The 13,910-nt window shown below is 63.7% G+C and overlaps 2 protein-coding genes across 2 annotated transcripts in view; both read left to right on the top strand.

Annotated features, from left to right (window-relative positions):
- Positions 1–229: 229 nt before the first annotated feature.
- TMEM194A (transmembrane protein 194A) lies at positions 230–4,665 on the top strand. The gene is made up of 10 exons (XM_010565195.1): positions 230–350; positions 681–802; positions 897–1,107; positions 1,433–1,505; positions 1,666–1,759; positions 1,975–2,089; positions 2,341–2,566; positions 2,890–3,063; positions 3,332–3,522; positions 4,154–4,665. Exons 1-9 carry the CDS (start codon positions 230–232, stop codon positions 3,519–3,521), a joined length of 1,326 nt encoding a protein of 441 aa, XP_010563497.1. The 3' UTR covers position 3,522; positions 4,154–4,665.
- A 2,299-nt stretch (positions 4,666–6,964) lies between these two features.
- Positions 6,965–13,910, top strand: part of MYO1A (myosin IA) — a 7,088-nt gene continuing 142 nt past the window's right edge. Inside the window, exons 1-26 of the mRNA XM_010565130.1 lie at positions 6,965–7,087; positions 7,236–7,351; positions 7,539–7,633; positions 7,737–7,841; positions 7,926–7,972; positions 8,157–8,220; positions 8,291–8,389; positions 8,483–8,586; positions 8,697–8,844; positions 8,941–9,059; positions 9,143–9,229; positions 9,337–9,402; positions 9,522–9,626; positions 9,947–10,009; positions 10,174–10,374; positions 10,598–10,824; positions 10,912–11,112; positions 11,211–11,304; positions 11,550–11,699; positions 11,816–11,884; positions 12,447–12,521; positions 12,626–12,760; positions 12,874–12,980; positions 13,055–13,187; positions 13,258–13,410; positions 13,482–13,609. Of these exons, the coding sequence (XP_010563432.1) occupies positions 6,965–7,087; positions 7,236–7,351; positions 7,539–7,633; positions 7,737–7,841; positions 7,926–7,972; positions 8,157–8,220; positions 8,291–8,389; positions 8,483–8,586; positions 8,697–8,844; positions 8,941–9,059; positions 9,143–9,229; positions 9,337–9,402; positions 9,522–9,626; positions 9,947–10,009; positions 10,174–10,374; positions 10,598–10,824; positions 10,912–11,112; positions 11,211–11,304; positions 11,550–11,699; positions 11,816–11,884; positions 12,447–12,521; positions 12,626–12,760; positions 12,874–12,980; positions 13,055–13,187; positions 13,258–13,410; positions 13,482–13,609 (3,014 nt within the window). The remainder of the gene's footprint in view (positions 7,088–7,235; positions 7,352–7,538; positions 7,634–7,736; positions 7,842–7,925; positions 7,973–8,156; positions 8,221–8,290; positions 8,390–8,482; positions 8,587–8,696; positions 8,845–8,940; positions 9,060–9,142; positions 9,230–9,336; positions 9,403–9,521; positions 9,627–9,946; positions 10,010–10,173; positions 10,375–10,597; positions 10,825–10,911; positions 11,113–11,210; positions 11,305–11,549; positions 11,700–11,815; positions 11,885–12,446; positions 12,522–12,625; positions 12,761–12,873; positions 12,981–13,054; positions 13,188–13,257; positions 13,411–13,481; positions 13,610–13,910) is intronic.

Here is a 13,910-nt window from a genome sequence, read left to right as displayed (position 1 = left end):
AGTGGAGCGGTGGGGAGGGGTCGAGGCGAACGCAGCCCCCCGCCCGGCTCTTCCCGGGCAGCCGGCCCTTGTTCTCCTGCGTCGCGGTGTTTCTCCGCCGGGCGAGCAGCCGCACAGCGTGGCTCTGTGCCCCCTGTGGGGGGAGCACGCTGCCCCCTTCGGGGAGCCCCAGCGAACAGCCCACCCACTCGCAGAGCGCTCCCCGGGGCTTCCGGCCTCCTGGGTGATGATGCGGCCCGCTGCTGTGGCAGAGGGTGCCGGAGGGACTGGGCTTGCAGCATCTCGCTGTCCGGATCTGCCGGTGTCGCTGGGCCTTCTGTGGGATTCGGGAGCCTCTTTCACCTCAGTGGGCGAGTTCGTGCAGGAGGCATGCTCCAGTTTAGTTTTCCCTGAGATGGGGATGGGTCTAGAATGAGGAGTTGAGCTGGAAAGGGGAGCAGGGGATGAGTCTGTGCTGTTTCTGACAGTCCCAGGAATGGGCTTGTCCCAGAAAAGAGCCAGACAGCATGTTCTGAGGAAAACGGAGGAAGGACTTTTATCTACTCAGAGCATGCTTAACTGGGGGAACTCCGGGCAAGGAAAGTGGACCCATGTGTTTTGGTGTCTGAAGCAGATGGGAACAGGGGCCTCGTGTTTGGTCTGCATTGCTGAATCCCTTTCCTCTGCTCTGTGTTGCACAGATGCCAGGGAGTCGGTGATCCCACTCCACGAGGGCCACACGTACCATCACTCAGCTTCTCACCACTTCTGCTACACCAACACCCGCGTCCCACAATGGCACGACATATGGACAAGGACACAGGTGAGAGGAGAAGGCAGGTCCTCAGAGGTCTGGCTGTGCTGAGCCCCTCCAGCAGCTGTGTCCATGTCCCTGTTTGCTTCTCTCCCCTGTACAGATCCGGGTCAATAGCAGCCGGATGATCCGAGTCACCCAGGTGGACAGCGAGGAGGAGCTGGAGGAGTTCAACGTGTGGAACATCATTTTCTCCTTCCTGAAGGAGAAGCTGAACGACACCAGCATTGATGTGGATCTCTACAGCAACAAAACCTGCCTGAAGGTTGAGCTGCTGGAGGCTGGCACGACGTACTGTGTCGTCCTCTTCCGACGTACGTCTGCTCTGTGGCAGGGGCTCTTGGGGTGGGAGGTGGGCCTGGGCTGCACCAGCGCTCTCAAGAGGCCAACGAGGATGTGACCAGGCAAGCTTATGGTTTGAGGGCCGGCAGGGCTCGTTCTTCCTTGGGAAGGAAAATGGGCCTGCAGAGGGAAGTGTGTCTTTGTCCACAGGATATAAAGTGGGGGAATTTGGGGCTCTTGGAGGTTTGCCTGGGATGCTGCCCTTTCTCTGTACTTGTGACCATGTGGCAGGCTGGAGCTTGACCTGGAGGGCACCATGCTGGGGTTCCTCTCAACCTGGATTCACTCTCTTTCCAGGCTTTGACCCTAAGCTGTTCCTGCTTTCCTTCCTGGGCCTGTTGTTGTTCTTCTGTGGCGACATGCTGAGCAGGTGAGTCACCTCCTTTCCCTGTGAGCTGGGGACAAGGAGGGTTGGGTGGGCAGTGTCTGGTTGGCTGTGCAGCCTGCAGGGGGTTGCTCCCAGCGGGTGTGTTGGCGCACAGTCATCCATGAGCTGTAAAACACCTTGTGCACATGCGTGATCTCTGCAGGAGCCAACTCTTCTACTACTCGGCTGGGATTAGTTTTGGCTTGCTGGCCTCCCTGCTCATCCTTGTCTACATGATGTCCAAGGTCATGCCCAAGGTGAGTGTCAAGCTGTCTGGAGTGAGAGACCTCGTAGCAGTAGCCCTTTCTACACTTATATGGGTATTCTGGTGAGAGTGCTGGAGTACGTGGCCTTGGGGTGCTGGGTTGTGGGTCTGGCTTTGCCATGGAGCAAGGCTTGGCAGCTGGGGGGAGGTAGCCATGGCTGCCTGCTTCCCTACTGCCTGTCTTGAATTTTCCATCTCCTTTCCTAGAAAAGTCCTGTTTACTTCCTGCTGGTAGGAGGCTGGTCCTTTTCCCTGTACCTGCTTCAGCTGATCTTCAAGAACCTACGCGAGATCTGCAAGTCCTACTGGCAGTACCTCCTAGGTAGGTGTGAGCCCTTCAGACTTGCCGGTTCACCAGTCTGCGTGTCTCCTACTGGAGCTGCAACATGCTGGTGGAAAATGCTGAGCCTTCCTGCCCCCCGGTTGCTGCAGACGCTGCCCTCGTGCTCCTGAGAGAGGTGGGCTCTGGCGTCAGGTTTAACTGCAGCCCTGGCAGATGCTGCTTAGCCAGCTCCTGTCAGCCAGGCTGAGCCCTCCAGTTTGTGCCTGCCCAATCCCTCTGCTCTCCCGCAGGCTACCTGCTGCTCGTGGGCATCGTGAGCTTTGGTGTGTGCTACAGGTATGGCCCGCTGGAGAACGAGCGCAGCATCAACCTCCTCTCCTGGGCCCTGCAGCTCTTGGGCCTGTTGCTGATGTACTCAGGCATCCAGATCCATCCCATCGCCTTGGCCTTGGTGGTCATCGCTGTCTGCACCAAGAACTTGGACTACCCCTTACAGTGGGCCTTTGCGGCCTACAGGTGAGGACCGCAAGCACCCCAGCTTCCTCCTGATTCCCAGCTGTTGTTGGGCCTGGGTGAGCTGCTGGATGGAGTCTGTGTTGCAGAACCAGGGCTTTTTCACTGGGGTTTGGGGCTGGAGTGGGTATACTGGGGGCGTTGTATTCCTTTTTCCCTGGGGTTTGTGCAGGACAGTGACCTGCTCCTCCTCGTGGTTGGGAGCCTCCCTCGGGGGCGAGGAGCAGAGGCTGGAGGGATACACTCTTCTCCCACTGCCAGCTCTGACCCAGCTGGGGGTCCTGCCCTGGCTGGGTGGGCAGTAACTGGTGCTGCTCCACTGGCAGGAGAATGCAGAGTGCCAGGCTCGGGCCAAGCCCCCGTCGTCTGCTGACGGAGGAGGAGTACCGGCTCCAGGGCGAGGTGGAGACGCACAAGGCCCTTGAGGAGCTTCGAAACCACTGCAGAAGCCCGGATTTCTCTGCCTGGACTGCAGTCTCCCGCATCCAGTCTCCCAAGAGGTATCATCCCCTGGCAGTGTGCTCCTGCATCTCTGTGTGCTTCTGAAAGCCTGGGGTCGCTCTGTGCTGTTGCCTCTGGCTTTAGAGATAGGGAGACAGAGGCACAGAAGGTCTGTGGTGTGTGGAAGCAGGGCGTGCTACAGGGAAAGGACAGATAACGCCCGGTCTCGGCACTGAAACGCTTCACTCCGGCTCCTTCTGTGCCAGGGCCTCACAGGAGGCCACCAGGCATGCGTGCACAACACACTTCTTCGTGGCTTCTTCCCAGGTTTGCTGACTTTGTGGGTGGTGCCTGTCATGTCACCCCCAATGAGGTCTCTGTCCATGAGCGGGAGTACGGCCTGGGTGTCATCTTCTTTGAGGACCAGCTCTTTGAGGAGGAAGAGGATGATGATGACTCCTTTGACAGGAATCACATGAGTTATTCCCTGAGCCATGTCCACATGGATGCCGATTGAGGTCAGCTGCCACAGACCCACAGAGGTGAGGGGCAGAACCGCTGCTGCTTTCCCACTGCCCTGACGCCTGCGGAGCGCAAAGCCCCATGTGGCGGGGAGAGCTGGTGTGTCTGCTCGCAGCAACCCCAATCCCACCCCAAAATGGGCTGCTGTGAACTCTGCAGCAGAGCCTGGTGGGAGGAGGACGAGGGGGACTCACACCTTCGTATTCCCCAGGCAGCTCCTGCCAGGCTAAGGTGCGAAAGCTTCTGTCAGCACTGCCCTGGGTGTTGGCAGGGGAGATGCAGGGAGCTGGTCCCAGCTGGGGACAGCAGGCCAGGCAAGGTCTGCGCTGCTGACAAGACGTGAGATGCTGGTCCTGCCTGAAGGTGGACTGGAGCCACCCTGCCTTTTGGTGTGGGTGCTTACGAGTTCCATGTCGTAGGGGCAGGGACCTCCTTCCCAGGCCTGGGCGCTGATCTGGCTCCCGCAAGCACCCTGAGCCCCGTTCCTCAGCACTGCTGCTGTGGCCAGCAGATGGGAGCTCTTCTTCCTCACCCCACTGCCTCTGGGCTGCCAGACACCCTGGCTCTGCTGGGAGCCTCTCTGCCTGCCGGGGTGGGGATGGAGCGAAAGTTCTGTCTTGCGTGCAGGTGCTGGTGAGGGTGACGTGCACGAGAGGAACTTTGGACCTGTCACACCGGTACCTGCGTGCTCAGCATCTGCCTGCTGCCAGGCCGCTGTGGGGAGGGAACAGGCAATGGGTGACCTGCTGCTCCTCCTCCTGCTGTTACCAAAGATGCCAGTGGGCTCCAGCTGGTTGGGCTGTGCCTCTGTCTTGGCTTAAATCCTGTGTGGATACCAAAAACCCCAGCACCTCCCTGATGGAGATGCAACTCTGTCGGCCCCTCCACGTGCATGTCACAGAGCTCAGGAGAAGACAGCCTTGAAGTCTGCTTGGTGCCCCATGTGCTCGCTCCGCTCCCCGCAGCTGCTGTGTTGTGGCAGAGGCTGTGCTCAGCCTCCCGCTCCCTGCACCTCCTGTCTGCCAGGCGGTCCCTGGGCTGAGGATGAGTGTGGATGTGCTTCCTCCTCCCTGCCTTGCTGGTGGTTAGGTGCTGGCAGCTCCCTGTCCCCTTGAAGCTGGTGCCCTGGGGATGGCCCTTCCTGCGTTCCTGCTCCCTGCGCTGGGGAAGAGGGCTCTGCCGATGGTCACTGGCCTTGCCAAAGCACAAAGCTGGAGGGGATGCCCCAATCTATGCAACTTTCTAAGCAATAAAGCTGCCCTCTGGCAGCCTTACTGCCCTGCGGCTGCTCTGCTGCCCTGGGGCCTGGGCTCCCACAGCCCGGCCCGTACCTCGCCCACGCTGCTGCCAGATTTTTTGCTGTTGGTTTGTTTCTGTCCCAGGTTTACTCCCCTGCCTTTGCTGCGCTTTCTTCCCTGCTCTGGTGTGAGCAGTCTCTGTTACTGTGTCCCTCCATGGTTACTGCGTGGTTAATGACTGATTATATTTTTAATAAAGATGTATTTTGTAGGTAATGAGCCTCATTGGTCTGTCCTGCCGTGACCCCAGGGCTCGCCCTCAGCTCTGGCGTGTCCTTTACTGTGGCTCGTCCACCTGTGGGAGCTCGCTCTGCTGAGGATGGTGCTTGGGGGACAAAGAAAAGGCCCCTGGGTGATGGGTTCCCTGCGGCAGCCCCAGACCAAAGGCAGGACTGCCCGTGGCCACGAGTCTCTCACCCCGGCTGCAGTGTGGGCAGGTGTCTTCTCCCTGGGAGCAGCCCTGGGGGATCCTGGCTCTGCCAGCCCCTGTACCTTGCCCTGGTTTCCCGCAGCCCTGAGAGGAAGCTCCCTTTGTTTGCTTGGCTGCAAGTGACATTCTCTGCTTGTTCCTGCTACAAGCTGTTGGGCTGGGGAGGGGGGCATGGCAGCAGCCCAGCCAGGCTGGGACCCTGTGCAGGGCATGGGCTGGGGGCTGGTGGGCAGCCTGGGGCTTCTTCCCAGCTGGCTGATGAGCTTTGTGCCTCAGTTTCCCTGTCTGCGAGTGGGCGTGGTGCCCTGAGGGAGGTCCCTCTGGCCCTCCGCCCCTCCGTGGGCCGGGCGGGGCCAGCACCGGGTGCTGAGCTGGGCTGGGTTGATCCCTGCCGGCTCCCGGGCAGCCCCAGCTGAAGCCACTCCAGGAGCTGCTGCTGCTCTGTGATCAGAAGGTGAGTTGCAGACCCCTCTGCTCCCAGCCTAAAGCACCCGAGCCCCCCCACACCCTGGGGCTGGCCAGGGGCACCCTGTCTCCACAGCCCTGACCCCAGGGTACCCCCACCCCAGGAGACCTCCCAATCCATGGGGCATGGGGAGCTCTGAGACCTGGCACCATGGGGAAGACTGGGGTGAGCCCAGGGCTGCCCTGGAGCTGGAGCAGGGGTCTCTTGCTCTGGTTCCCACCCATGGGCACTCACCCTGGGGTCCCACACCTAGCAGCACGGGGGTCTCGGTGCTGGTGCCCTGTGCAGGGGGAGGCTGCAGGGACCCGCAGGAGGCTCTGCCATCTTGTCTGGAGGCTGCTGCCAGCGGAGCAGCTCCTGATGGAGCCATCTTCATTCCCCCGTTTGCCCCATCTTTCCCCACCTCCTCGCTCGTGAACTTTCCCTGGGCACCGATAAGTGGGGCTGGGTTTACAACCTGTGCCAGGGCTGTAAAGCGAGGGTGAAGGTCACCCCAGGGAATGCAGCTGCTCTGTAAAGATGGGTGAGGGATGGGTGGAGTGTGGGGGGAAAGCAGCACTGTTTCTCCTGAGAGCCCTTGGGTGCTGTTGGCTGCAGGGCTGTCAGGGGGACCTGGGCTCCCTCAGCCCTGAGCCTGTCCCTTCCCCACCCTGGCTGCCCCCTGCCAGGAAGCAGAGAGGAAGCAGAGGCTGAATTCATCCCTGCCCCAAGAATAGGATCCAGGTGTCCACGTTTCCTGGCCTGGCCCCTGCTTCCCCTGCAGCGGTGGGCAGGAGCACAGTGTCCGGCCCCTGCCCCAAGCCACCATCCCTACCACGGGGTCCTGGGCACCATGATGTCCTGGGAAGGAGTCTTCTGTGCCATCGTGGATGCGTGGCTGCCTTGCCCCTGATCCCCAGGGGCTGCCAGCCCCAGCACAGTGCCTGGGAGAGTGGGGCATGGCAGGGTCAGGGAGCAGCCAAGGTCCCAGCAGCAACCCGCTGTCCAAGGGCCACATCCTGCCCTGCCCTGTGCCAGGCTCAGCTGGTGCTTCAAGCCTTGCCATGTGTCTCAGTGGGTCCATGCCTACTGGGTGCCAGGGCACCCCGCTCTCCCTGGTGCCCTTCTGAGCCTCTAAGGGCAGGGGGCAGCTAGGGGCATAGGGGCTGCTGAGGACCAGGGGGGGGGGGTTGGGGAAGGGGCTGCATGTCCATAGCTGCAGCCCTCCCTCCACTCTGCCCCAGCTGCCCCGGAGCCGCCCAGCCATGGAAGCTGCCAACTCGCTGCTGGATGCCGCGGCAGTTGGGGACCTGGTGCTGCTGGACCCGCTGACTGAGGAGTCACTGCTCCACACCCTGCAGGAGCGCTTCCACCGCGGCGACATCTACGTGGGCACCGGGCCAGGGGCAGGGGGTCTGGGGCGGGGAGGGAGGGGGGTCTGGGATGGGGAGCAGCATATGGTCTCTGGAGTGGGGAGCACCAGGATCGGGGCTGGGTCCTCCTGGCTTACACCCACACCATCCTGCTTACCCGCAGACGTACATCGGGAACGTGGTCATCTCGGTGAACCCCTACCGGTCCCTGCCCATCTACACCCCCGAGAAGGTCCAGGAGTACCACAACTGCAACTTCTTCGCTGTGAAGCCCCACATGTGAGCACAGGGAGCCCAGCAGCCCCAGGGTGCCCTCAGTCCCCCTGCACCCTGCCAAGGGCTTCACCCACAGGCGAGCCTGAGGCGTGGGGGTCTGGGAGAGTCTGCTCAGGGTGGCCTACAGCCACAGCATTTTCTGAAGCCCGTGGACTGCTCCAGCCCCCCTCTAACCCCTCCCCACCCCCAGCTATGCCATCGCCGACGATGCCTACCGCTCGCTGCGGGACCGGGACAGGGACCAGTGCATCCTCATCACTGGCGAGAGTGGGGCCGGCAAGACAGGTAGAACCAGGGCTGCTGCCGGGTGCTCACAGGGCTGTGAGGGGCTCAGGGGGCTGGCTGGTGGGCATTCATGGCCCCGACACCCACGGCATCTTGCTTGCAGAGGCCAGCAAGCTGGTGATGTCCTACGTGGCGGCTGTGTGCAGCAAAGGGGAGGAGGTGGACAAGGTGAAGGAGCAGCTCCTGCAGTCCAACCCCGTGCTGGAGGGTAAGCGCCTGGCACCCTGTGCCCATCCCAGGGCTCAGCACAGCCCCCCCGGACCAACGCTGTAACTCCGTCCTCCCCCCACAGCTTTTGGAAACGCCAAGACTGTCCGCAATGACAACTCCTCCCGATTCGTAAGTGACTGGGGAACCAGGGCGGTGGAGTCATGTCCCATGGGGAGCGGGGCCAGACCTTGCCAGGTCCACGTGGACCCTGATGGGGCTGGAGGCATGGCAGGGGACAGGGACGTGGACATGGGGAGCGGAGCTGCCATTCGCCGTGGGCTCCCCCTGCCCTGACCCCAGCCCTGTCCCTCAGGGCAAGTACATGGACGTCGAGTTCGACTTCAAGGGGGAGCCCCTGGGAGGGGTCATTAGCAACTGTGAGTACCGATCACCCATCCTGGGGGGTCCCACCTCACACGCACTGGTGACGCTGACCCCTGCCTGCAGACTTGCTGGAGAAATCCCGCATTGTCCGGCACGTGAAGGGCGAGAGGAACTTCCACATCTTCTACCAGCTCCTAGCCGGGGGCTCAGTGAAGCAGCTCCGTAGGTCCAGACCGCCCAGCACAGGGGGTCAGGGGGGGACCAGGGGCCTGGGGGGGGCCATAGCTGAGCTGCCTCCTCCCTGCCACCCCCCAGAGCATCTGAAGCTCCGCCAGGACTGCCGGCACTACAGCTACCTGAACCGGGAGAGCTCTGGCCTGCCCGGCATGGATGATGCAGCCAACTTCCATGCCACGCAGGTACCACTGGCCAGGACCTGGGGAGCAGGGAAGCCATGACGTGCCCCCCCCCCCCCAAAACCAGCCTGGGGCCAACCCCATCCCCCTGAGCTGCCTGTGCCCATCCCCAGGATGCCATGAGGATCATCGGCTTCTCGCCCGCCGAGGTGATGGCGCTGCTGGAGGTGACAGCAGTGGTGCTCAAGCTGGGCAACGTGCAGCTGAGCAGCAGCTACCAGGCCAGCGGGATGGAGGCCTGCAGCATCGCTGAACCGCAGGGTAAGTGCAGGGATGGGGATGGGCCTGGGGCGGGATGGTGGGGGAGGCTCTTCCCCCCCCCCCGCTCGGCCCTGGCACCGCTGCCTCCCTGCACAGAGCTGCAGGAGATCTGCGAGCTGATCGGGCTGGACCCCAGCAGGCTGGAGCGGGCGCTGTGCTCCCGCACAGTGAAGGCACGGGACGAGATGGTGCTAACCACCCTCAGCGTCCCCCAGGTGAGCGGGACCATACCCTGCCCATGGGCTGATGGCCGGCAGCCCCCCAGGAGCCAGCGTGAGCCCCTCACCCCTCTTCCCAGGGCTACTACGGCCGGGACGCGCTGGCCAAGAACATCTACAGCCGCCTCTTCGACTGGCTGGTGAACCGCATCAACGCCAGCATCCAGGTGAGTGCCCAGGATGACAGGCACTGGCCCCCCCATCCAGGATGGGACCCTGGACCCCCACCCCACACAGGACCAGGACACAGCTCAGCACCCCGCTGTCTCCCCAGGTGAAGCCAGGCAAGCAGAGGAAGGTGATGGGTGTCCTGGATATCTACGGCTTTGAGATCTTCCAGGTGAGCGCAGAGCCCACCTGGCCCCATCCTGCTGCTGGGGGGTCCGGGGCAGCGGGTGGGACATGTGGCAGGGCTGGGGGCTTGGGCGCAACCTGCCACACAGGACCCTTCTCTTGCAGGACAACAGCTTTGAGCAGTTCATCATCAACTACTGCAACGAGAAGCTGCAGCAGATCTTCATCCTGATGACCCTGAAGGAGGAGCAGGAGGAATATGTCCGAGAGGTACCCCCGGCCCATGCCGGTCAGACTGGATGCAGCTCTTCTACCCATGCCAGAGCACGGCCCCTGAGGAGTCTTGGCCCCCCGAGGATGGGGAAGTGCCGGAGACAGCTCCATGGCACATCCCTCCCTCGCCCCGCTCCCTGCCGGGAATAGATTCAATAGCAGGAAGGCAGGGAGGGATTCGGGATCCCTGTCCCCGTGGCCGGACGTCCGGTTCCTGCCCCACAATAGCTAGGGGGGTTGTCTGTGGGGCAGGGTCTGGGTGGTCCATGTGACATGTGGCTGGAAGGTCTGTGCATCTGACCCCCGTCTGTTCCTAGGGCATCCAGTGGACCCCAGTGGAGTTTTTTGACAACAGCATCATCTGCAACTTGATCGAGAACGTGAGTTGCCCCCCAGTGCCGGGGTCCCAGGTTGGGGTCCCAACTCCCCTCCATCACACCTGGCACAAGTTCGGGATGAGCAGAGCCTGGAGCAGCCCCACTTCGATGGAGCTGCTGCTCAGGGCCGGGGCCGTTTTGGGGTGACGCTGTCTATCACGGCACAGAGCAAGTGCGGGATCCTGGCCATGCTGGACGAGGAGTGCCTACGGCCCGGTGTGGTCAATGAGGACACCTTCCTCACCAAGCTGAACCAGCTCTTTGCCACCCACAAGCACTACGAGAGCAAGGAGACACAGAACGCCCGGCGCATCATGGACGCCAGCTTGCCGCCACAATGCTTCCGCATCCACCACTACGCTGGCAAGGTCTGCCAGCGGCCACGGGCACCCACCGGCACCCACAGCCCCGGCCCCAACAGGGGAAGCCAGGACCCCTGGGTCCATTTCCCAGCTTTGCATGGGAGCTGTGGGGCTGGACTGGGAAAGGGGTCAGAGGCACTGAACCATATCCCACTCTCTCCCTCCTCCCTCCCCGAACGCGGCCCCCCCCATGCACCCCGCTGAGCGCTGACCCCGCTCCTGCGCCCAGGTGACCTACAACGTGATGGGCTTCATCGAGAAGAACAACGACCTGCTCTTCCGTGACCTCTCGCAGGCCATGTGGGCTGCCCAGCACGCGCTGCTGCGCTCCCTCTTCCCCGAGGGAGACCCCCAGAAGGTCTCCCTCAAGCTGCCCCCCACCGCCGGCTTCCAGTTCAAGGCCTCGGTGGCGACGCTGATGAAGAACCTCTACTCCAAGAACCCCAACTACATCAGGTACCGGCCCTGGGGGGACCCCCGACCCCAGCCCTGGTGCCAGTGGGACCCCCCACCCCCCTCTCAGCCCACTGCTGCTCCCTCCAGGTGCATCAAGCCCAACGAGACCAAAACAGCAATGCTCTTCACACCGGAGCTGGTGCTGGCGCAGATCCGGTACCTGGGGCTGATGGAGAACGTGCGGGTGCGGCGGGCAGGCTATGCCTTCCGCCAGCTCTACGGCCCCTTCCTGGAGCGCTACAAGATGCTCAGCCCCCAGACCTGGCCCCGCTGGGCTGGCAGCGACAGGTACGGGGCTGGGACAGACCGTGGGCGCATCTGGCAGCCCCCTCCCCGGTTCAGGGGCTGCAGGGCTGTGACCGGCCTTGTCTCCCACCACGGTGCAGGGATGGAGCCGAGGTGCTGCTGGCAGAGCTGGCATTCCCCCCCGAGGAGCTGGCGTTCGGCCACACCAAGATCTTCATCCGCTCACCACGCACCGTGAGTCCAGGGATGGGAGAGCGGGGGCACGGGGGTGACCCTGCTATGGGGCAGTTGGGCTGCCAGGTGGGGCAGGGTCTGACCTTCTCAGAGCAGGTGCCAGCCCCACGGGTCCCCTTGCCCCGCCGGCAGCCCTGAGCCCATCCCAGGGGCTCCTGGGTGATGCCGCAGCCCCCGGAGGTTGCTCCCGGCCGGGGGTCCCTGTCCCCGCTTGGCGCCCCAGCGCTCACCCTGGCTGTCCCCAGCTCTTTGACCTGGAGAGGCAGCGCCAGGAGCGTGTGGTCCAGCTTGCCACCCTGATCCAGAAGATGTTTCGGGGCTGGCGGTGCCGAATGCATTACCAGCGGATGCGCAAGAGCCAGATCATCATCTCCGCCTGGTTCCGGGGCCACATGGTGAGAAAGGAGCAGGGGATCCTGGCTGCACTTCCCCTGCCCCATCCCTCACCCCCTGGGCAGGGCCCCCTGGCTCTCCCAAGCCCCCTGGCTCACCCCAGCTCTCCCCACCACAGCAAAAGAACAAGTACAAGCAGATGAAGCGGTCGGCGCTGATCATCCAGGCGCACGTGCGGGGTTGGAAGGTGAGGGCTGGGCACCCCACGGCTGTTGGCCGGGGCCGGCAGGTCTCCTAGTGCGGGCAGCATGGGCAGCGGGGTGGGGGGTGCGTGGCAGGGAGGGGCTGGGGGCTCCGACTCATCTCCTCTCCCCATCTTCTGTCCTTCTCTCCTGCCTCTCTCCGGCTCGCTCCCTATCTGTGTTGGTCTTTCCCTGCCTTGGGCTCCCCGGGCTCTCACCCCTCGCAGTCTCGCCGGCTCCTCCGGGAGCTGAAGTTCCAGCGCCACCGTCACGCGGCTGCCGCCACCATCGCCGCTTACTGGAGAGGGTACCAGGTAACGGGGCCAGCCCGGCTGCGGGGCCCTGCGCGCTGCCTCTGTCCTGCTGTCCACACCGCTGTGTCCAGGGCTGTCTGTCTGTCTGCCCACCCTGGCTCCTGCCCACCCTGTCAGGCTGGAGCAGCTGTCCTCTCCGCTGGGGCCGGACGGGGGGGGATGGGGACACCGGGGTCCCATGGGGGGTGGCAATGGGAGGGTGGCGAGGTCCCACGTCCCCACCGCTGCCGCCACTGATGGCTGTCTCCGGCAGGTCCGCAGGGCATACAGGAGGTATTTCCGTGCTGGGGCCAGCGCCCGCCTGGCCAACTTCATCTACCGGCGGCTGGTGAGCGGGGCCAGAGGGGAGAGGGGGCACGGCACCTTCCAGCCCCCCATCCCTGGGGCTGGACCGGGGACTCTCCTGACCCCCTGCTGCGTTGCCACTTCCAGGTGCAGAAGTTCCTGGTGAGCCTGGGAAGGAACCTCCCGTCACTGGTGGTGACGGACCGGACCTGGCCCCCTGCGCCATACAAGTTCCTGGCTGACGCCAACCAGGAGCTGAGGAGCATCTTCTACCACTGGAAGGTGGGAGCAGGGGGCGGGGAGGTGGGGGGGCTCCGGTTGGGACCTTGTGTTCTTCCATGCCAGCTCTTGCCTGGGGGTCTTGAGCAGCACCGAATCGCCCCCTCCCTCGGCAGTGCAAGAAGTACCGGGAGCAGCTGACGCCGCAGCGCAGGGCTCTGCTGCAGGCCAAGCTCTGCGCCAGCGAGCTCTTCAAGGACAAGAAGACGCTCTACTCCAAAAGGTGCCAGGGCTGGGGGCTGCCGGGGCAGCGGGCGGGTGCATGGGGCAGCTCCGGCTGATGGTCTCCATCCCCAGCCTGCAGCAGCCCTTCCAAGGCGAGTACCTGGGGCTGACGCAGAACCCCAAGTACCAGAAGCTCCATGCCGTGGCCAAGGACAAGCTGGTGATGGCCGACACCGTGAGGAAGGTGAACAGAGCCAGTGGCAAGGTGAGCCCCCTCCCTGTCCCCACCGCACCAGGAGGGTGTGCGGGGCCATGCTGACCCCCCCCGCCCGCAGACGGTCCCGCGCCTGCTGCTGCTCACCACCGAGCACCTGGTCCTGGCCGACCCCAAGGCCGCCCAGCCCAAGACCGTGCTCAGCCTGGGTGACATCCGCAGCGTCTCCGTCACCCGCTTCTCTGATGGCTTCCTGGCCCTGCACCTCAAGGAGGTACCCGGGAAGGGGCGTCCCTGGGGGCTCAGGGGGTCCCTGGTGGGACTGACACCCCCTGCTCCCCACAGACCTCCACGGGGGGAGCCAAGGGCGACTTCTTGCTTGTCAGCGACCACCTCATCGAGCTCATCACCCGCCTGCACCAGACCCTCATGGACACCACTGCCCAGGCCCTGCCCCTGCACATCACCGACCAGTACGGGTGGGGTGGGGGGTGGAGCTACCAAGGGTGGGCCCTGCAGGGCGGAGCAAGACTTGCAGGGGTGGACCTTGCAGGGCGGGGCAGGGTGGTGTCTGGGGTGGAGCTCACAAGGGTGGGGTAGGACGGGGTGAGGCTTGTGGGGGTGGAGCTTGCAAGGGTGGGGTCCACAGGGTGGGGCATCAGCTGTGGCAGGCAACCTCAGAGGGGGGGATGAAAGGAAAGCAGATCAGTGGGCAGGAGGTGGGGCGGGGCTGGGCATGTCCCCACCTCACCCCACCCCTCCAGCCTGCCCCCC

The sequence above is a fragment of the Haliaeetus leucocephalus genome, unplaced genomic scaffold, assembly GCF_000737465.1.
Source record: "Haliaeetus leucocephalus isolate CR32 unplaced genomic scaffold, Haliaeetus_leucocephalus-4.0 Scaffold186, whole genome shotgun sequence".
NCBI lineage: Eukaryota > Metazoa > Chordata > Aves > Accipitriformes > Accipitridae > Haliaeetus > Haliaeetus leucocephalus.
This window is presented reverse-complemented; position numbering and strand designations above follow the sequence as displayed.